This window comes from Tauraco erythrolophus, chromosome 2, assembly GCF_009769465.1.
Source record: "Tauraco erythrolophus isolate bTauEry1 chromosome 2, bTauEry1.pri, whole genome shotgun sequence".
Classification (NCBI taxonomy): domain Eukaryota; kingdom Metazoa; phylum Chordata; class Aves; order Musophagiformes; family Musophagidae; genus Tauraco; species Tauraco erythrolophus.
In genome coordinates, this window is record NC_141466.1 from 54,221,027 (window position 1) to 54,243,316 (window position 22,290).

General features: G+C 41.5%; 1 protein-coding gene across 1 annotated transcript in view; it reads left to right on the forward strand.

Moving 5' to 3' along the window:
- Nucleotides 1-22,290, forward strand: part of RNF144A (ring finger protein 144A) — a 50,968-nt gene that overhangs the window by 13,874 nt on the left and 14,804 nt on the right. The window contains exon 2 of the mRNA XM_086608367.1: nt 10,096-10,241. Coding sequence (XP_086464493.1) covers nt 10,107-10,241 — 135 coding nt within the window. The 5' untranslated portion in view covers nt 10,096-10,106. The remainder of the gene's footprint in view (nt 1-10,095; nt 10,242-22,290) is intronic.

The following is a 22,290-nucleotide window of genomic DNA, read 5'->3' on the forward strand; positions in this document are numbered from 1 at the left end:
GCCTTGGCTGATGGACGCTAACTGCAGGGCCTTTGGTGTACCTATGGTTTTGAGCATGAATTCTGTTAACAAAGGTGGTGGCTACAAGTTGTGGAATGCTCTGTAAATCTGAAAACTTAGTAACTATCGACTTTTGTTCAGTTGAAGCAAAATCTGAAAACATTTAGCCAGGAAAGTGAGTTTAACTGTTTCTGATTTTTATCCTCTGATAACCAAAAAAGCCAAATCAACAGGATGTTGCGCTCTTGCTCTGAAAGTCTCCCAGTTGTTGCTGGCATCTGCTATTATTCATATCTGGTTATTCGTATCACAGCTTCTTTCAAGAACGATTACAGTGCTTTGGTTGCATTCAGCTGTCTGTGGAGAGGGAAGGTTTGGGGGCTTTTCATAGAATCATAGAATGGTTAGGGTTGGAAGGGACCTCAAAGATCATCTAGTTCCAACCCCCCTGCCATGGGCAGGGAAATCCTCCACTACACCAGGTTGCCCAAAGCCTCATCCAACCTGGCCTTGAACACCTCCAGGGATGGGGCATCCACAACTTCTCTGGGCAACCTGTTCCAGTACCTCACCACCCTCAATGTAAAGAATTTCTTTATTATATCTAACCTAAATCTCCCCTCTTTCAGTTTAAAGCCATTGCCCGTTGTCCTGTCACTACACACCCTTGTAAAAAGTCCCTCTCCAGCTTTTCTGTAGGCCCCCTTTAGGTACTGGAAAGCTGCTATAAGATCACCCCGGAGCCTTCTTCAGGCTGAACAGCCCCAACTCACTCAGCCTGTCTTCATAGCAGAGGTGCTCCAGCCCTCTGATCATCTTCGTGGCCCTTCTCTGGACTTGTTCGAGTAGCTCCATGTCCTCCTTGTGTTGGGGACTCCAGAGCTGAACACAGTATTCCAGGTGGGGTCTCACGAGAGCTGAGTAGAGGGGCAGAATCACCTCCCTCGACCTGCTAGCCATGCTCCTTTTGATACCGCCCAGGATACGGTTGGCTTTCTGGGCTGCCAGCGCACGTTGCCAGCTCATGTTGAGCTTCTCATCCACCAGCACTCCCAAGTCCTTTTCCTCAGGGCTGCTCTCAATCCATTCTCCACCCAGCCTGTACTTGTGCATGGGATTGCCCTGACCCATGTGCAGGACCTTGCACTTGGCCTTGTTGAACTTCATGAGGTTCTCACAGGCCCATCTCTCCAGCCTGTCAAGGTCCCTGTGGATGGCATCCCTTCCCTCCAGCGTGTCCACAACACCACACAACTTGGTGTCATCTGCAAACTTGCTGAGGGTGCACTCGATCCCACTGTCCATGTCTCCAACAAAGATGTTAAATAGCACTGGCCCCAGTACTGACCCCTGACGAACTCCACTCGTCACTGGCCTCCACGTGGACATTGAACCATTGACCACAACTCTTTGAGAGTGACCATCCAGCCAATTCCTTATCCACTGAGTGGTCCATCCATCAAAACCACGTCTTTCCAGTTTAGAGATAAGGATGTCGTGTGGGACAGTATCAAATGCTTTGGATAAGTCCAGGTAGACAATGTCACTTGCTCTTCCCCTATCCATCAATGCTGTAACCTCATCATAGAAGGCCACCAAAATAGTCAGGCAGGATTTGCCCTTAGTGAAGCCATGTTGGCTGTCACCAATCACCTCCTTGTTTTTTATGTGCCTTAGCATAGTCGCCAGGAGGATCTGAACTTTTTTTTTTTCCCTGAACTTTTGTTCCTTTGGTCATGATGCCAATAAGTTGTTTTAATTTGTGCTTGATCTCAGAGTCTCACTCCTATTTCAGTCTTGGTTCTGGTTTGTTGAAGCTTGGGGATAAGAGGAACAATGGTATGTAGAGTGTCACTCTTCATATGGAGAAAATCTTTCTTATTTCTTATATTCTGTGTGCAGCTGATTTTCCTGTCTCTAAGGTACTTTGAGAGCTTAAACATTTCAGCTGTTAATGATTTAACCCATGGTCTTCCACAGTTTTGCATTGGCTTAGTGGTTGCCACAATAATTCATTGATGGTGCCTTGGTCTTGGCCCTAGTATGCAAAGGCAGTGGTTTATTGCACTGAAGTTTATGAGAGTTTTTAATGAGGAATTACATTAAAGTAATGGGAATTTTTAATGAGGATCTAATGGGTTCATGACTCTTAAAGCAAGCTAATGAGTTGAGCAGGATCATTGTCTCCAGACCAAAATGTGTTGCATTCATGCCAGATCCAGATGATAGACCTGTGCTACAGTGTCTAGGCTTTTCTCCAGTACGATGGGGAGTGGAATTTTCTGTCTCAGCATGGAGTAGGACACTTTTGAAATGTGTATCATCCTGGCCTGGTGGTTTCAAATTATCTTGAGGCCCTGTCTGTCTGGCTGCTGAGGGTGCCCTGAGGTGTGCTGAGGGTCTGGGACTCTACTGCTGTAAATGGGATAGTGCAAGGACTTCCCAGCTCTTGCCTGAGGTGCTCTGCTGCTCTAGGACTCATATAGTCTCTTGGATAGCAAACATCAATTGGACACCTGAATTCTGAGCCATGTTCCTTAATATTACCACATCTCTGTCCTTTTATTCATATAATCTTTTAGGGATATCAAATGTTTGGAGCATAAAGCAGTGGAATTCCACTCCAATTGTTGTTGTACTCTGTACAACAAAATACACTTCTTCTTAGAAGAGCCAGGAAGAATTTTTTTTCCTATGTCTTCTCATTTCTCCCATTTTTCCTGTGTTCTCTGGCTTGCTCTTTGCTCCCCTCTTTTTCTTTTTATTGTGTTACTTTTTTTTCTCCATACCCCTTTGAATCTTCTAGTTACTTCCCTTCTGCCTGACTGCGATTTCTTTGACATGAAGTGTTTTGCTTTTTTGTGGGTTGGTTGTTTTTTTTTTTTCCTTTGAAATGTTTTCACCCCTGCCTACTGGTCTAAATGACAGCCACACCCAGTATATTTCAGGTTGCTGCTGTTTGGCAGTGCTTAGAGAAGACACAATGGCACCAGAGCTGGTGACAAACACAAGAAAATGCAAGGTCAGAAAATTTTTTGGCTCTGTCACATTATTCAGTGGCTGTAGTTTTGGATTACATGAAACGAAAATCTAATGGGTTCATGACTCTTAAATTAGCAAGCAAATGAGATGGGCAGGCTCATTCTCTCCAGACCCAAATGTGTTGCATTCGTACCAGTTTCAGATCCAGCTGATAGACCTGTGCTGCAGTGTCTAGGCTTTTCTAGGCCCTCTGAGGTACTTCTGCATGGACAGAAGATGAGCTTGTGGTATGTCTGTTTGTAGTATTCTTTAGATGTTGTAGCTTTAAAAATCTGTCTGTTTCCATGTCTCTTCCTCTACTCACCCATGCATTTGATAAGGAACATCATATACATCTACAGATCTAGAAGCTGTCCATTACTTTTCTAATTCTTAAAATCTTCCATGGTCTGTGCTGCAATCAAGCCATGCAGTGTAAATTTGCGCGCTTTTTTTTGCCTTATATGACACTCTAATTTCTCAGGAAAGCAACAAGAAAAATTGTTAGCTAGATGTTTAGCAAAGAGATTTTCTTTTAACGTTCCCTAACTCAATGACTTGTCCCAGAAGTGGTCCAGTAGATTTTTTTTTTCTCTCTTGATGCTATTTTTCAAATACCTTATATTAGTGAGAAACCAGCTGTTCTTTCTTTCATTTTTCTTCAGCATTGCAATGTTTAAATGTAATCTTTATACCTGTATATATTTTTATATAATATGTACATGTGCATATATATTAGATATTTATCTATATTTATGTTTTGTATTGGTCAGGAAGGTAACGCAAAGAAACATAGTGGCTATTTGTGGAGTGTGAACTGAAGTCCCTGGAATAATTCAGTTTCAACTAAAGAAGGAGCCTGTTTCCTGCATGCTGTATTGGCCAGAAGACTGAAGTTGCTGACAGTGCTCTAAGCTTTTACATGGTCTTTTATCTCTTCTGGGCTTGAGGCCTGGAATAGCTTGAAGATAAGAACAGAGATGGCAAGGTTGGAGTTGACGGTTAGCCGGTGTAAGGACTTAAAGGCCAGGTCTGAAGAGTTCATGGTAAACTACGTGTTGACATGACCTTCTCTGGTATTTTGTACAAGCTGAAGTTTGTGTGTTGAAAAGAGTTATGCCTGAAGACAGCAGCCTGTTACACTGCTGGAAGACAGAATATGGCTTTACTGGTTGGAGTTGTCTGGAATTCAAAGGACAACTGATACCTGCTCGGTTTGCATAGTTGATTGTGGATCAGATTTGTGAGTGAATTTTAAGTTAACCTTAAGAATTAGGTAGGCATTTGGCAGGATTTAAGAACCTAAGGAAGGAAAGCGACAAACCTCTGTAAGCTAGTCATCTCTGAACACTTAAAACATCGACGTAAATACAGTTTTCTATGTTTTTACCTGATACCTAGCAGAGACAATTATTTTACTTTACCTCCCAAGCAGTTCTGTGAAGATGAAGACTCAGGCAGTTTATGCAGTGATAGATGCCAGTAACTAACTGGGATTGATACGTGAGAGATACTAAGACTGCCTGCCAACTTTCATAACCATAAAATCTACCTAGTGGGCGAATTTATTCATTAATTTGTTTTGTAGAGGGACTTTTAGATGGGCTTATGAGTCTGTAGTGCAGTTCCATAATAAAAACTGGCAACACCAACAAAAAATAGTTGCCAACTAGTCAATTAAGTTATGCAGGCTTCATTCATATTTCTCTACCCATATAACCCTTCCAAGGATCCTTGAAAGAGCCTAGGAACAGAGAAAAATGACATGAAGTTCAAACTCTAATTGATAATCCAAGTTGCGGGACTTTGCTGAACACCTTCAGCCACCAACCTTGATCGTGTAAACTAGTCCCTGCTGACTTGGGGAGAGCTATCGAATCGCTTGCAGTGAGCTACAGCTGTGGCTACATGGGAAGGCTCAGAATTGTTTAGGTCAGAGTCAAAATATTCACTTAATAGGTGTGACAGGCAGTGCCAGTTCCAGAGTACAATGTAGTAGCCTTTCTGCAGATGACTCTGCTTCAGAAATGTGCATTTTTTTTTCCACATATGTAAAAAATCTGGAGAAATTTCTATAGATTTATATTTTTATATATTTTATATTTGAAATTATATATACACACACACCCTTATTTATATATATATGAATATGTATACACAAAACTAAAACTGTACTATAGCAGACGTTTGATTTCATCTAGTAGCCTGGATTATTTTAACTAGAGTTGACAAAGAGGGACAACAAGAATGAGAACCAATTTTAAATTCCATTTAAATCCCTTCCTTTGACTTCTAAAAGAGCTGTTTTCCATCATGTCAGTAAGTTCTGATTAAGAATAACTCCTTAAGGCAGATGACTTAAGTGTACCTGATTAACTAGCTGTCTGGTAGGAGAGACGACTGAAGCCCTTAATTTCTAAGTTAAACCCATCCTTGATCTAAAGACAAAATTTAGATTCTGTTGAAAGCTCTGTTTTGAGTCTTGCTTGATGAAAAAGACCCACCACTTAGTGTGCTGTGTATGACTACTTTATTCAACCGTGTTTTCTCATTGCTTTTTTCTTACATAGCTGGTCATGTATCTGTGAAACGTTGACGATGCAAATGCAGCTTGGCTGTACAGTGCCATGAAATACTTGATTACAATGCAATGAGAAAAATCGTACTGTTTGATTTCTTGAATGACTTGCATGGAAGAAGGCTGCATTATTTCATGCTTTCACAGAGTTTTTCGCAGAAGTTTTCACAATATTTCTGTTCCGCTGTTTTCTGCAACTTCTTGAAGCCTGGAAAGAAAGAATTGACTTACCAGAGATCAAGTCAGTCATTTGTTCTCACTTGAAAATGTAGTATGTGTAGGTGTTCAAAAATCCAGTCTGTGTTCACTTAATTCATTAATTGTGCAGAAATAATGAAAGGTTCCTTTCCCTTCCATATTCATCTCCCAGAATGTGTGTCATGTTTAAAATATATTAACATGTTGTTATATGGCTTCAGTCACTTCTGTCTCCTTATGCAGTAGTTCTTTTTGTGTTGACATGAATGTTTGCAGAATTAAGTAGTCATTAGTCAGGTTGCTGATTATTTAAGAAAAGACTGCTCTGAACAAATGATTACTAAAGCTGTTTCCTACTCCTAGCTTGCTTTGGGACGCTGTCCTAGAAAATAATGTGCCGTAGTAGCATCATAGAATCACGTTACCAAGTTTCTTACAAATTTAGTAATACCAGATATAGACCACAGTCTGCAAAAATATGTAAATAGGACTGACCTTGGTTGCAGTAGAGTTTGGAGTCTACGCTGTTGACCAGCTTCTCTTCTGGTTTTCTGCTCACAAGTCTGATGTGATGCCTTTAGGCATCTGCTCACAAGTCTGATGTGTGTCTTTAGGGCCTGTGAAGCTTTGATGTTTATATTGAGTTTGGTAAGTCACTAATGAACTAAATATTTATTGGGATAAGATCTGTTCAGTAGGTGGATCAGACTGTAGTTCTGTAAGTTTAGTAGCTGTGTTTTCTGGGGCCTCCTAGCAGATGGCCAAACCATGAGGCAGAATTTTTTACCAGCTGGTCCTCTAACTGGTGGTCCTCAGCACAGGGGCCCACCAGTGCCTGTTTTTCAATATTTTGTTCCTCTAGAGCTCCTTTCAGTTGCCTCTTCTTTCTTCTTGCTGTTCGTTTGCATTCTCCCTGAAGCATTGCACATCACTAGAAAGCATGAGAATACAATCTGAAGCCGTGAGAGACCACAGCTGTGGAACAGTAGGAGTCTTAATCTGATTTTCACAGAAGATAGTTTTCTCTCTGCTCTCTTATCAGGGTTATTTTTTTTAAAAAAAAAGTTTCTTAAGCATCATGATGTAAACACAGAAGTATTATTTAGTAGCAACATTGTGCCAAATGATAGTGAAGTAACATCTAGTCGGTGCTTTGGAAATCTTCATTCCCTATGTTCCTGTACAGGGATACCCAGCAAAGACATTCCACTGGCATCTGGTAACTTTCTCTATATGCTTTGCAAGGCTAGGTGGCAGATCGTTTGATCCTTGCTTTAATGCCACTGGTGATAACAGGTATTCCCCTCTGCCTTGTAGTGAATGTAAGATTTCATTATTGAAAGGAGGTGTTTGGCAAGGAGAGGTGAGCAGGAATGGCTCTGCTACCATTTAAGGCTGCATTCAGATTTTACTTTCTGTTTCCACCATGGCTGAGTTCAAGTCGTGGATTACATGCCAACTATATTGGGCAGCCAGTTCCTGCTGGCCTGCTGGATGCCAGCTTGAAAGAAGCTTCACTTTGATTCACTCTTGCTGTGCCGGAGAAGACCAAAAGGAGAAATATTTCCCAGTGAGGTGTTAACTGCAGTATAGTTGTGCTGCAGAGAGAGTTCCACAGTGACATCAATAAGCCTTTGTTGAAAATCCTATGGAACAAGTGTAAGCCTTGAAGCTGAAAAATTAATATTTTCCCCTTTTTCATCACTTATTGAACCACATTGAATATATAAATTTCTTTTTTTGTCTGGATTGAACTGTATGAATATATTTGGCAAACTTTTAGTCTGAATTGTCAGGTTTTACATCTTCGCCATAAAACTTGCTAGAATTTTGGTCTGCCTGATGTATTCAAGGGCATCCTTAGCTTAAATTTATCCCTCTTCATTGTTCATCTGGTAGTTTCATCTGCTTGCCTCAGCCACTTATGAGGAGCGGCTGAGGGAGTTGGGGCTGTTTAGCCTGGAGAAGAGGAGGCTGAGGGGAGACCTGATTACGGCCTATAAATACTTGAGAAAAGATGGTGGGGAGGTGGGGGAAGGGCTCTTTACATTAGTGATGGGTGATAGAACAAGGGGAAACGGGCATAAGCTTAGTCAGGGGAGATTCAGGTTGGATGTTAGGAAGTATTTCTTCTCTGAAAGGGTTGTCAGCCACTGGAATAGGCTGCCCAGGGAGGTGGTTGAGTCCCCATCCCTGGATGTGTTTAAGAATAGGGTGGATGATCTACTTGAGGATATGGTTTAATGGGGATTAGGGATGGTTGGACTCGATGATCTCTAAGGTCTTTTCCAACCTAGAAATCTATGATTGAAATCTATGAATAAGGAACATAGGTGCAATACACTGGGCAGGACAAGCGAAGGACACTCAAACTAATAGCAAACAGAGTTAGTTCAGGTGTATTTGATCACTGCTTCTTAAATATTTTGAGTCTATCTGCAAATGTCAGATAAACCAAACTTGGGAAGACAAATTATTTTTGCTGATATTTTCTTTTAAATGAGAAAGTAGTGGCAATTGACGGTAAAGAAGCAGTCTAATAGCCTTAAAAATCTTGGGCTTTCATTCATTTCACCATATCAGGCATCAAAGTCTCAGGAAGGACTGCACAGCACAGTCCTATTTGGTGATGTAGAGCCGTTATTCATGTGCCGTTCTGTAGGAATATTTCATCTTTTTCCTTTGAAACGGTGTGGCGTTTATGGTGGGGCTTTCGGAGGAAGTGATCCAGTGCATCCCTGGAAAAGGGATTGTTTAATCTTCTCTCCCCTTCTCCTCCCTGATGGCTGCACTAGAAATGACTAGTCTGCTCTTTTGATGTCCTTTATGTAACTTAAAGGGCATCTTCTAATGAGCTAGACCGAATGGAGGGCTAAGGTAAAATCTTCACTTCGTTTCAGAGAATTTAGAGACCTTGGAGGAGTCACGTCTGCAATTAATTGAATTTCAAAGACTCGGACTTTGCAAACACTTCTTTGAACTCTCCATGTGATGTGTTCAGGGGCAAAAAGCATGTTTTGCTTCAATGTCTATCTAAACCTAGTCCAGTAAGGATTAATTTGTTGCAGTTCTGGAGGTCTTAGATATAAGTCATTATCTGTGAACTTCCTAAGAAGTTCCTGTAAGTGTGAATGGGAAAAAATGCCATCAACCAAACAAAAAAACCTTGTAATCATGATTGAAGTAATGTAACTTCCAGTGTGGGCAAAGTAAGGAACCAGCTAATTTTGAGAAGGAGGGAGGCAAGGTAATGCGGACCTTCCAGCAGCCTTGCGATGTGAATTTCCCACACTTGGAATGTCAATGTCACAGTGAAAAAACAATACTAGTAAATAAAGTGTTAAGACTGGATATACTACATAAGTTACACAATCTCCCAAACATCTAGAGTGTTTCTTTGTTTTGTTTTGGTTTTTTTTCCCCCCCATGTGTGTAACTTGTAAATTAGCTTTCCTCTTTGTGGGAATACATTTGTTATGTGTGAGGTTTATTTTCTTTTTGGTTAGTCATTTGACAACTCTCCATCTGGGCCCTGAAGCCTAGGATAAAGATGCACTGCGTGGTCCTATCCTATTGCTGTCTTGAACGTGATATATAGGTATTACAGCCTCTTTTTATAGCTCACGTTTTGTGTTCTTATTTGCCCCAGTTGGTTGTTGCTGCAACGAAGTTTTGCTCTTGGCATTTAGCAAGGGTTGGGAGAAAAATGCAGACTAAGAAACTCTGAGGATGCTCAGAATATTCACCATTCTTTCTAAAATTAACTTAGCAAACTGATCGATCTGTCATGTTCTTGGGAACAAAAATACCTGGCTCTGAGTTGCAGTATCCTTGGTCTGGAAAACGGGCGTAATAGATGCGTAGTTCGTAAGAGACCTTGTGAGTCTTGCCTGGGTAGCGGGAGTTGTGGGGGTTAAGGGATGTGTTTTAAGTGATGGGCAATCAATGTTGGTGAAAGCAATCTTGTAACTATTGGGGGAAATGGCAGGAACTGAGAATGAGGTTTTTGCATGTATAATATCAGACAATAGTCTGACCTAAGGATATTTCCTGATTGCTTTCATATTGTCAGTGTATTTATTTTTTTTTTCCTTCTGCTTGCTATATGCATGTTCTGTCAGGCAGGCATGTATAGCCTCCTGCAATTGCTGATGCTATCAAATTAACCATTGCTGGTTTTAGGGTTGTTTTTCTCAAATAACTAACAGGTAGCAGCTGGCAATGAGATTTTCAGTGGCAGAAATGTACTTAGTATCAATATAGGGAAATGATGGAATATCTTCTGTGCTGTTTTTCAGACTGCTCTGCAATGACTACAGCAAGATACAGGCCTACCTGGGACTTGGTACTTGACCCATTAGTGTCCTGCAAGCTCTGCCTTGGCGAATATCCCGTGGAGCAGATGACAACAATAGCACAATGCCAATGCATCTTCTGTACCCTGGTGAGTTTGCTTTTTTTTATTAGGCATAAAAAAACCGCACAATTTTAACTGCAGAAATCATGTGTGTTTCAGCTGAGTGGGTTTCACCCTGAAGTGTTGATGCTGCAATGGAAATAAATACTGTTGCTGTTTACTTGACACAAATGCTAGCAAGTAAAGTGCTCTGTTTTCCTGTTTAGAAAAAAGGTTTTTACTCAGCGTTTCCATATACTGCTGTGTACAGCTACCTCTTTAGCAAGGTTATTCACATTTTCCCTTTTATCTTGTACCCTTTAGCTTGGATTTGAGGGTGTTTTGTTTGTTGGTTTTTACGGTGTTTTTTTTTTAACTGTAGCCCCAAGTCTTTCTGGAACAGAGCCATGCGCACACTTGTAACTAGAAGAGTATTTAATATATTATAGATTTTAATTTCACTCTATCATAATTACAATCATGTAACAGGTTTTCATTACCATATTGCACAAATGTGTGCCTAGAATAACAAGAATCTTGCAAGTGCAAAATGCTTTTTGGTGAACATAAGTGTAGTGTGTAGCAAAGATTATCATTACAGTAAATTGGTATTGCTAGTTACAAACAGAGAAACAAAAGTAGTAGCAGTTTTCCATCTCTAATGATTTGGAATTAAACTGTTAGATCCTTTAATTTTGCAATGGGTGCAGGTACACGAAAAAGACCTTGTAATGATGGTTCAGCAGTGGAAAAATTACAGTAACATCAGTAAGAATATAACTTCTGGGGTACATGCTCAAAGACTTTAACACCATGTCGCAAACTCTTTAGAAATACTAGGTTCAGAAACAAGATCAGGTTATTTTTAATTTGAAAGTCCTTTTCAATGAAGTTCGGTTTGAGGTTTTTTTTAATGGCAAACAGCAAGGATTTTCTTAAGTAGTCTTTTCTATCTTTTATTTTTCTTCATGGAAATATTACCAGTTTTAGAATAGAATTCTTTTCTGGTGGTTATTGAGAAGCTATAGGAGGTTGCCAACAACAAACAGCTCCTTTTTATTGCTTAGTGAAAACAGCAAAAAAGAAGCAATGCAAACAGCTCAGTTTCTAATATGTGAAATATTCTAAAAATTCCACGTTGTCACAACCAGCTTAAATGTTGATGTTCCATGGGAAAAGAGAAGGTTAGTACACAAGCAGGTAAACAGGTACAGTGTGGTGCTAACACTGTGCCTGTCCAATTAAAAAAATAAGTATTGCTTTGTTATGCGCTTTGAAAGAAGTGTTTGAAGCCTGCAAAAGTAGGTAAAAGCTTCCTGGAAAACAGACTAACAGGCTTCATGAAAACTGGTCTCTCCTGCACAACGGATAGCTCTAGTATTTACAGCTGAGTTTTCTGTGCCTCTCCCTGTTGCCTGGATGTGGAGAATATTTTAATTTCACTTTTCAGTAACATTTAAGTGGCTGCAGAAAGGTTAAGTTACCAGATATATCTTTTCCTCTCCACCTTTTTCCTTCTGACTTCTGCTGCCATCACTAGTCCTCCGTTTCATCTTGGTAGAATACTGTTACTGACTCTTACCGCTGTTTTGAAAGATGTAACCTGTTAACAGATATTAAAGATGGAACCTTTGCTGATAACCTGTTCTTAGAACCTGGCATAAGTAAACTTACTGTGGTGACTCTGGGTTCTTATGTCGAACTCTATTCAGGTGGAATCTCTAGTCCATTTTTACTACTTGTGTTTGATTGTCTTGAATAGTTCATTCAGCTTTGTCCTGTTTAAGCAAATCAGCATACCTTCTCTGCCTCTCGTCTGCCATTTCTATGAGCTTCACTACAGTGACATTTGAGTGCCCTGAAAAAATTATTTACCCTAAAGTTTTTCCATGAATTAAGAGGAAAGAATATTACCCTTTCTTTCATTGATGGTGGTGGGGAAAGAAACAAAAATCAATCCCAATAATTACCAGAGGCAATAGCTATAAACCTGTTACAGCCCAAGAATTCAGCATGAATGAAACCCAAAGCCTCTATCTCTACCTTGTGGACAGCCTGCAGATTAATAAATTGCTTAAGAAAATACTCCTGTAATGAGTCAGGCAAGACTGTTGAGCCCATTGGCAATGGTTAAGGAAGAGTGTGACAGTTATGCACTGATTCCTTGACTGGTGTTCCTCCAGTGATCATTTCCAGAAAATTCGTGTTCCTTGAAATCATTATTGCAGTCCTCAATATGAACTGTGTTTTGAAAATAGCCAAATTAAAGTTATTGAAAACTAACAGGAAAAAAAAAAATCCTTTTGACTCAAGACTTTGGATGGAGTCTACATACAGTAGATCCAGTATATTATACTAGGATAAGCAGAAATACAATTGGAGAAATACCTGACCGTCTCTATTTTGGTCTTGATGGACCAATATATGATTTTGTTCTGACTTCTTGCTTTTATGTAAATGATCTGAGGTAACTGATGGCCTCTACAGTGATATGAGCAAAAAAGAAAAAGGGATGTCTGTTACGAGTGAGAACTATTTTTGTTGTAGCTCTTGCTCTTAGCTCTAGCTCTTCTGTCTAAATCACAGCAAGCTGAGACAGCGTGAGTATTTATTACGAAGAGATCTTTCAAGTGCAGTGCTACAGGTAAGTAGGCAGAATTTAGACCAACGTGCGGATTTCTCAATCCTATATTTCTGTCTGCAAGTCTTCACTCCTTATAACCATAGAAGTGCCGTGGCAAAGATTTCGTGAGGGATTGTCTCTTCCTGACACTTACACAGTAACACAACATTGCTATTCAGAAAGACAGAATAGGGACACTGTTTCCTTTTGCTCTTTGGCAGAGCTGTGCATGGATTGAATAGCGCAGACTGCCGCTCCTCTGCTGATAAGGCATAGACGCTACAATTTCCCATCGTATTATTTTGCCAGTTGTGGCTATTGGTACAATACTCCATTATGGTTTTTATTGTTATGATCGTTAATGCACACACAATGCTTTGAGCTCTCTCAAGTTTTGTATATCTCATCCATTAGGAATGTATCCTTTGTTGGATTGCTCAAGGTACCAGAGGAACAAAAGTCGGGAGAGTAGAAAGGAAAATAAGCTATCTGCCGTTGGCTTTTTGTTTGGTTGTTTTTCCGAGTATTGTCAAGGGGCAAACTAATATCCCTTTCCCTTTGGAATCATATCAGCAACAGGGCTGATCTTAAGTGTGTGTTTCAAATTTTGGATCAAAATGCTTAAACGTCTTGCTTCTTATTTAAGTAGGAAAAAGTCATTTAATAGCATGCAGTAGTAGTAGCCTTAAATTTCAAGATAGTTACTTGGCAGTTGCTTGCCCCAGGATGAGTAATTGATTTTTGCATGTTTTCTTCAGAAAGCTTTCCTTATGACACTTATCTCCTTACAGAAGGAAAGGGAGAGTAAGGCAAACAAAGCATCACTCTTTTCGTTCTGTTTAATTTTGTTTTGTATTAGTTACTGCATCAAGATTTTTCAGGTATTACTTAGTCTTTGCTTTTTTGGGGGTGAGGGGAGATAAGGAGGAAGCAATTTTAGTCCAATTCCTGCGTGCAATTCTGACCATTTTGTAATCTATGATGAAATTCTCATGTGTCTTAAAGGACAGGATGTTCTCTTGGTGTGTTACCAGTTGTATAAGGACTAAAATTACAAGTTTGGTTTTTTTACAATTACAAGTTGTGTGGTGTTGTGATGACACCAAGTTGTGTGGTGTTGTGGACACGCTGGAGGGAAGGGATGCCATCCAGAGGGACCTTGACAGGCTGGAGAGATGGGCCTGTGAGAACCTCATGAAGTTCAACAAGGCCAAGTGCAAGGTCCTGCACGTGGGTCAGGGCAATCCCATGCACAAGTACAGGCTGGGCGGAGAATGGATTGAGAGCAGCCCTGAGGAAAAGGACTTGGGAGTGCTGGTGGATGAGAAGCTCAACATGAGCTGGCAACGTGCGCTGGCAGCCCAGAAAGCCAACCGTATCCTGGGCTGTATCAAAAGGAGTGTGGCCAGCAGGTCAAGGGAAGTGATTCTGCCCCTCTACTCTGCTCTCGTGACACCCCACCTGGAATACTGTGTTCAGCTCTGGAGTCCCCAACACAAGAAGGACATGGAGCTACTGGAACAAGTCCAGAGAAGGGCCATGAAGATGATCAGAGGGCTGGAGCACCTCTGCTATGAAGACAGGCTGAGCGAGTTGGGGCTGTTCAGCCTGGAGAAAAGAAGGCTCCGGGGTGATCTTATAGCAGCTTTCCAGTACCTAAAGGGGGCTTACAGAAAAGCTGGAGAGGGACTTTTTACAAGGGTGTGTAGTGATAGGACAAGGGGCAATGGCTTTAAACTGAAAGAGGGGAGATTTAGGTTAGATATAAGAAAGAAATTCTTTACATTGAGGGTGGTGAGGTACTGGAACAGGTTGCCCAGAGAAGTTGTGGATGCCCCATCCCTGGAGGTGTTCAAGGCCAGGTTGGATGAGGCTTTGGGCAACCTGGTGTAGTGGAGGATTTCCCTGCCCATGGCAGGGGGGTTGGAACTAGATGATCTTTGAGGTCCCTTCCAACCTTAACCATTCTATGATTTTTTTTTTTTTCCCTGTTGATGTTCTGGGATGGAAGTCCATCAGTTAGTTGCTGAAATGTGTTGTGATTCAGGATTACATGTATATGTGTGTACATATTTTAGTTTTATGTATAAAAACATATGCATAGAAGTGCCAAATAATATGTTGCAAGTACAGTGATACCACTGCTCTTACTCAAGACAGGCTAAGCTCTCCTTGGCTTCACATTAGATTGTTCAGTCCTCTTCAAGACTTTATTCAGTGCTGATAATTCTGGTACCTGAGGATTCATTGCTTACCTTTCTCAAATTTAAAAAAAAAAAAAAAGAATCAAGTAGGCAGACCAGGCAAGCAAATATCTAGAAGAAATATGAAGCCTGCGAGGCTTTGATGGCAAAAAGTATTTTGATTGTTCATCTTCAATCGACCTTGTTGCCAATGAAAGGAAAGAGTGCTGTTCAGATCTGTGAGAGAGAAGTCCCACAATCAAAAAGAAAATAACAGAACTGATGTTGAAACCTACCTTCTGCTGCTTGTTTGTGTTTTCTTGTTGGCTAGATGTGGACATGTAGATCAGCTTTGTTGTGTTTGAAACTAATACTGCTATGCCAATTTTATATCTATTTGGTAGACACTTGTACTTTGATTCTTACCCATAAACTCTATCTTAAGCCCATGAGACAGCTGATTAACATTCCCTGGTCCTTTACGTGTCCTTCTGAGTTTGGTAGAACTGTGATTGAAGTCCATACCTAAGTGTATTCTCTCTCAAGTAGCACGCCAGTGGGATAGTGATAGACTCTCCTGCAATCACTATTCCCCTTCAACCAGGATTACTGCATTTGCCTAATCGTGAATGTTCATACATGTCTACTTAATTCTAGTCATTCCCCTAGTTGAGCTTCTTCATAGGCTGAAGATCTGAAAGGAAGGGGAGACCTTGTGATCAGCAAGGCAAATATCATTAGCCTGCCTGTAACTGGCAGCAGGCCTTTTTTTTCGTTGTTTGTTTTTTCTTGTTGTCATGCTTTTGACTGGAAGCACCTAGAGCTTTGCTGGCCTCTGAGTTGAAAGACAGGAAAAAGCATGATTTATTTAGTGTTCTCTCATTCCAAATGAGGCAGCATCAATTTCTGCTTCCCCTGGGGCAAGGCAGCTACCAAAAGCAGCATGGATGGGAGCAGGTGGACTTGACTGCCTTCCTTATCTGCCATGGTTTGTCCCTACTTGCCAAGTGTGATGGTTTGATGGAAAGGGGCTCTGGTGGCAGGAGAGGGGATTTGCTCCCTATGACTTCCCTGGTTTTGGAACCAGGTCAGACCTGGTTCTGGCCACCAGATTGAACTCCCATCCCCCTCGGCGTTGAGCCAATCGGTGCCTCTGCGAATTGCCCTATGTAAGCTGGGACAAAAGAACTGGAAAAGGTGCTTTGCCAGGGGGTGAGGAGAGAAGGGAGGGGGCTGCTGCCCCCGCTTCTTGGCTCCCGGCCACGCGGCTGCCCATGCCGGACTGGCGCCACCCGCTGAGGATGGCGTCGGCGGAGCTGCTTGGGGAGTGCCCTGCTCCCGGGGTGCCCACTGGGCCGAGTTCACCCGGAGAGGGCTAAGATCTGAGAGAAACAGCCACACTGACACTAGGTCAGTGAAGATGGAACAGGATGAGGTGTGCCAGAGCTGAGTTTCCCCTGCAACCGGTGGCGAGATGGCAGGTGGCTCCCTGCAGCCAGGACAGACTCGGTGGAGCAGAGACCCGCTTGCAGCCTGTGGAGAAGCTCACATTGGAGAAGAGATGCCTGAGCCTGAGGATGCTCGTGTTGGGACACATGAAAAGGTAGAGATGCATCTAAAGTCCATGCGACGACCCACACTGGAGTGAGTGGCAACAACTCCCTAAGAATCCGAGACTGTGGTAAAGCCTGCACTGGAGCAATCCGATGGGGATAGATTGCATCCTGCGGGTAGGACTCACTCTGGAGAAGTCTGTGGATTTTTCCTTTTGAGTAGAGGATCCACTGGAGCAAGGGAAAAGGGTGTAAGGACTCCTCCTTTAAGAAAAGAAGTGTCAGTAACAACATGGGATGAACTGACCTGCACTCCCCCATTCCTTGTCCTCCTGCGCCACTGGGGGAGGAGGTAGAGCTGGGAAGAAAAGGAAAGGGGGCGGGGGGGGGGCAGGGGGCAGGAAGTGTTATTTTTAAGATCTGGCTTTGTTTCTTTTTATCCTCTCAAGTACCTGTTTTTTTTTCCCTTTCTCCTTTTAAGTAACTGTTAATAAATTGCTTTGCTTTAAGAAAGCCAAGTCTGTTTTGGCCGGGACCATGGTCAGTCGGTGCTCCTTCTCTGTTCTTTTCTTGACCCCCAGTCCTTTTATTATATTTTTCTCCTCTCCATTTCACTGGGGAAGGAGTGAGAGAGCATCTGTGTGAAGTTTATTTGCCAGGTCGGCCTAAATCACGACACTAAGGGAAACCTGCTGTAGCAGGGCAGCACCAGGCTGAGGCCAGGATTATCCCTCACCTCTACCAAGAGATGCCCTGCTTGCTTTGAAACAGGAGGGAGGGGAAGACTTAGTGGTTAGTGAGGTTTTATAGAGCTTTGGGTACTTGTTAGCAGCTGTAATGTTTTCCTGTTTCCCAAAGCTCAGAGCTTGCTGCTTGTGCTCACTTCCTCCAAACCTCAGCAGAGAATTGATGCTAATCTTGACACATGATGTGTCAGTAGAAGCTTCATGGTTAGAGATCACGATGTGTTTTCATAGCAGTTCACATGGCTGACTGGGTTCTAACTTGACTTGTAGGTGCTGTGATGACAAAACTCCCTGCTTAAATAATAGTCACCTCTTTACAGAGCAATTAATGTACAGTTGGGAACTGCAGAACCCTGAGTGAAAACTCAATTTGATTCAGAGGCTTCAGCTCTCCTCTCTTCTTTGTTATGTTACTAAATGAGATTAACATTATCTGTCTTCATCTGGGTGTTGGGAAAACTAGTTCATTTTTGTTTGCATAATGTTTTCCATATGAAAGTGAAAGGCCCTTTGTTTGCTGCAGGTGTGTTGTCCTCCCACTCAGAGATACTCATTCTGATCTGAAATAGAATAAACTTTTCTCGGACAACCATATAAGGGAAAACTGAATTTTTTGTTGTTGTTGTTTTTGCCTCCTGAATGTTTGAGTTTCATCCTGCATATTTTGGCATTTGAAAACAAATTTATTTTTGTAAAGTTTACTCTGTGTGTTTCTATCAGTTGCAGCCCTGAATAAGTGAGAACAAGCAGCTTCTGCAAGGTAATGGAGGGGTAAAATTCAATATGAAAAAAACTTTTGCATTTGCATCCACTTGAAATACCTCATCTAAGATGAAGATATGCATGAACACAAGATATTATTCTTGCGTTTAGAATTTAGCCATCTCTTTTAGCCATTTTCTTCTGACTATTTACTGATGTGGAAGATTTGTCTGAAGAAAAATTGTTCATCTTCTATGTGTTTTAAAGTACACACTCACATATAAATGTGTATATAAACGCCTTCAAAAAAACCCACCAACGTACCATTTCAAAGAGAAGGCAAATGTAGGTCTTTGTTGCCTTCTGTTTCTCTATTAAGGCATTCAGCTGGAAACAGGCACTTGTTTTTCAGGATCATGTAGTTCCTGTTGCTTGATCCTGCTTTTGATTTTCACAGCCATTGATTGCTGTGTCCCAAAGGATATTTGCCATAGTCTAATATTTCTCAAGCTGGTTGAGGCATACACATGACCATGGCAGTGATCTTTTTTCTTTATTAGATACACTGTCAGCTGTACTGACCAAATCCAAGAACACAAGCTATACTCGACCTCACAAACCACCTACATCTGAGACACACATGTATGGTAGACAGATGTTTACTATTTGTGGTACTACTTTGAACTTTAATAGATCATTTGCGCTTATACAGACATCTTCTCAGAGACAATCTGCTTTCAAAGAAATAAACAAGAGGAGTTAGAGATGTGTGCATGCCTGGCAGGGCTATGATGTTGTTAGCATCACAGAGATGTGGTGGGATGGCTTCTGTGCCTGCAGTGTTGGAATGGAAACATATAGGCTCTCTAGGAAGGACAGGCAGGGGAGGTGAGGAGGAGATGTCACCCTCTATGTCAAAGACCAGCTGGAGCGCATGCAGCTCTGCCTGGGGATGGATGAGGAACTGACTGAAAGTTTATGGGTCAGGATTAAAGGGAGGGCAGGGACAGGTGATGTTATAGTGGGAGTCTGCTACAGGCCACCTGATCAGGAAGACCAAGTGGACGAGGCCCTCTATAGACAGATAGGAGCAGCTCATGTTCATGAGCCCTGGTCCTCATGGGGTGCCTGAATTCCCCTGATGTTCTTTTCTCTAAATTGAAGAGACATGAATTTGAAGGATGAACCATTTGGTGGATAAGGAATTGGCTGGATGGTGGCACTCAGAGTTGCAGTCAGTGGCTTGATGTCCAAGTGGAGGCCAGTGACGAGTGGTGTTCCTCAGGGGGTCAGTACTGGGGCCAGTGCTATTTAACATCTTTGTTGGTGACATGGAGAGTGGGATCGAGTGCACCCTCAGCAAGTTTGCAGATGATACCAAGCTGTGTGGTGTTGTGGACACGCTGGAGGGGAAGGATGCCATCCAGAGGGACCTTGACAGGCTGGAGAGGTGGGCCTATGTGAGAACCTCATGAAGTTCAACAAGGCCAAGTGCAAGGTCCTGCACGTAGGTCAGGGCAATCCCAATCACAAGTATAGGCTGCGTGGAGAATGGATCGAGAGCAGCTCTGAGAAAAAGGACTTGGGAGTGCTGGTGGATGAGAAGCTCAACATGAGCTGGCAATGTGTGCTGGCAGCCCAGAAAGCCAACCGTATCCTGGGCTGCATCAAAAGGAGCATGGCCAGCAGGTTGAGGGAAGTGATTCTGCCCCTCTACTCAGCTCTCGTGAGATCCCACCTGGAATACTGCATTCAGCTCTGGAGTCCCCAACACAAGAAGGACATGGAGCTGCTGGAGTGGGTCCAGAGGAGGGCCATCAAGATGATCAAAGGGCTGGAGCACCTCTGCTATGAAGACAGGCTGAGCGAGTTGGGGCTGTTCAGCCTGGAGAAGAGAAGGCTCCGGGGTGATCTTATTGCAGCCTTCCAGTATCTGAAGGAGGCCTACAGGAAAGCTGGAGAGGGACTTTTTCCAAGGGCGTGTAGTGGTAGGACAAGGGGCAATGGATTTAAACTGAAAAAGGGTAGATTTTGGTTAGATCTAAGGAAGAAATTTTTTTCATTGAGAGTGGTGAGGCACTGAAACAGGTTGCCCAGAGGAATTGTGGCTGCCCATCCCTGGAAGTGTTTTAGGCCAGGTTGGGTAAGACTTCGAGCAACCTGGTGTAGTGGAGGATTTCCCTGCCCATGGCAGGGGGGTTGGAACTAGATGATCTTTAAGGTCCCTTCCAACCCAAACCATTCTATGGTTGTTTGAAATCTTCACTGTCAGAAATTCTGATTTTTATTAACCCTGCAGCTGGTTCATCATCCTTAAGAATAAATCGCGAGATGAAACAATCACTTATCTTGACATGCAGTACTTCAAATCTACAAATGTGAAGGCAGTAACAAGAGTAGTCTTACATATTTGTTCTTGATATCCTTTGTTTTGTTGCAGAGATAAAAATCGTGCCACAAAAGCATACAAAACCTTGACTTTAAGACAAGACTGTCTTATGGAGAGAAAAGATATCACCATCTCAGTATTCATTTTTAAATAATGTAAAGAAAAATATTACAAAATACTATCAAAAGTAGTTGTTGCAGTTGTTTTGTTTGTCTGTGTAGCCTCATCACATGAAGTTTCAGCTTTGGCTTAGTATTCTTTTAGCACAAAAACTGCCCGTAGACCAAACTGTAGGTTTATAGCTACAAAAGTTTGCTAAATAAGTGCTTCTCACTCAATTTTTTTTTTTGGTATTCTTCATATTCTTTCCTCGAACGTACGGCCAAAAGGGATCTCTACAAATGACATCAGGGTAGATAAACGTAATGTGGATCATAAAATACCAACCAATGTTTCTTGACTCTTCATGTGGCTGAATGCAAGTTGATATAAATATATGTGTGTATATATGTATGTAAGTTTTTAGAAGCTCATCTAGTCCTTGTTTGCACATGTTACAGAATTTGTGGGACTTCAGCAGTTTAGAATCATAGAATGGTTAGGGCTGGAAGGTCCCTTCAAAGGTCATCTAGTCCAACCCCCCTGCAAGGAACAGGGATATCTCCAACTAGATCAGGTTGCTCAGGGCCTCATCCATAACGTATAGACTAAACCATCCTCAGGTTTAGTCTATATGTTAATAATCATCTTACTTGGAAACATTTTCGTGTTTGATTTGAGCTTTCTTCCCAGTAGTATTTTTCCATTTCCTCTCTTTGCACTGAAACTTAGGCCTGCTAATTTTAGAATAAATCTTTTAAAAATAAAATAAAATAAATCTCCCTTGTTGAAAAAGCATGTTAGTCCTTCCTTGTGTTCCTGAAGTGTGGTGTAGAACTCTTAGTGATTGTTTGCCTGAGGTGAAGGGTTATTTATCTGGTTAATATTTGTGAAAAATAGCAACTGCCTTTGTCTACCTTTAATATTCACCTTTAAGTGCATTGTAAAAAAAAAAAAAAAAAAACCAAAACACAAAACCATTTCCTTTCTTTTTAAGAATGTGTTAAATGCTTGATTTCTTTCCTTTTATTTCTTCTTTTTTCCCTTTCAATTTTATCAGTGGCAGTTTGGGGTTTTTTAAAGTGTTTTACTAATACCAGCATGTGATGATTTTTGCATGTAGTGCACATTTCGTTTTGGGATGGCAGTGGCCTAGTGCCAGCATTAAAATACATTTAAAGTTTTAAGAAATAAATCAAATGATACAGTGATGATATCCTTGGCTCTGCAATCCTGTCATGTTTTTTTGGCCTTTCCAAATCCATAGACTTATTTATAAAATTTCCCATATGACTTGGCACTTGTATCTGCAGCATTAGAGTAGTCTGCATTTTGACAAAATCCACCTAGCAGCTGTTGAGAAAATAATACAGGATAATCTTTTTGCCTGCCTAACTCTCAAATAAAAGGTGACATTTTGAAAAGACATTATTTGTCTCCTGCGATAGTAGCAACATGTTCTTTAAAGTAGATTTGTTGAAACTTTTTGAAAAGGTGTGCTCTTCTATTTAAAAAATGAAGATGTTCCCCCAAAATATCTTCAAGTGTTTTTAATTATGTGCGCTTTGCATTGTAAAATTACCTTAGGCACCAAGTGAACACATTTCTTCTCTCAAAGTAGACGGTAGATATATGTTGCCTCATATGGAAACAATGAAAGTCAGATTCCTTCTTATGAATTGTGATGGCTTTTATTTGGTTTTGGGTGTCAACAGAAAGTAATGTCAAAGCACTATCATCAGAAATAGACATAATTGTTGCTCGAATTCTCCTAAAAGAAAATTAAAAGCCAGACATTTTAA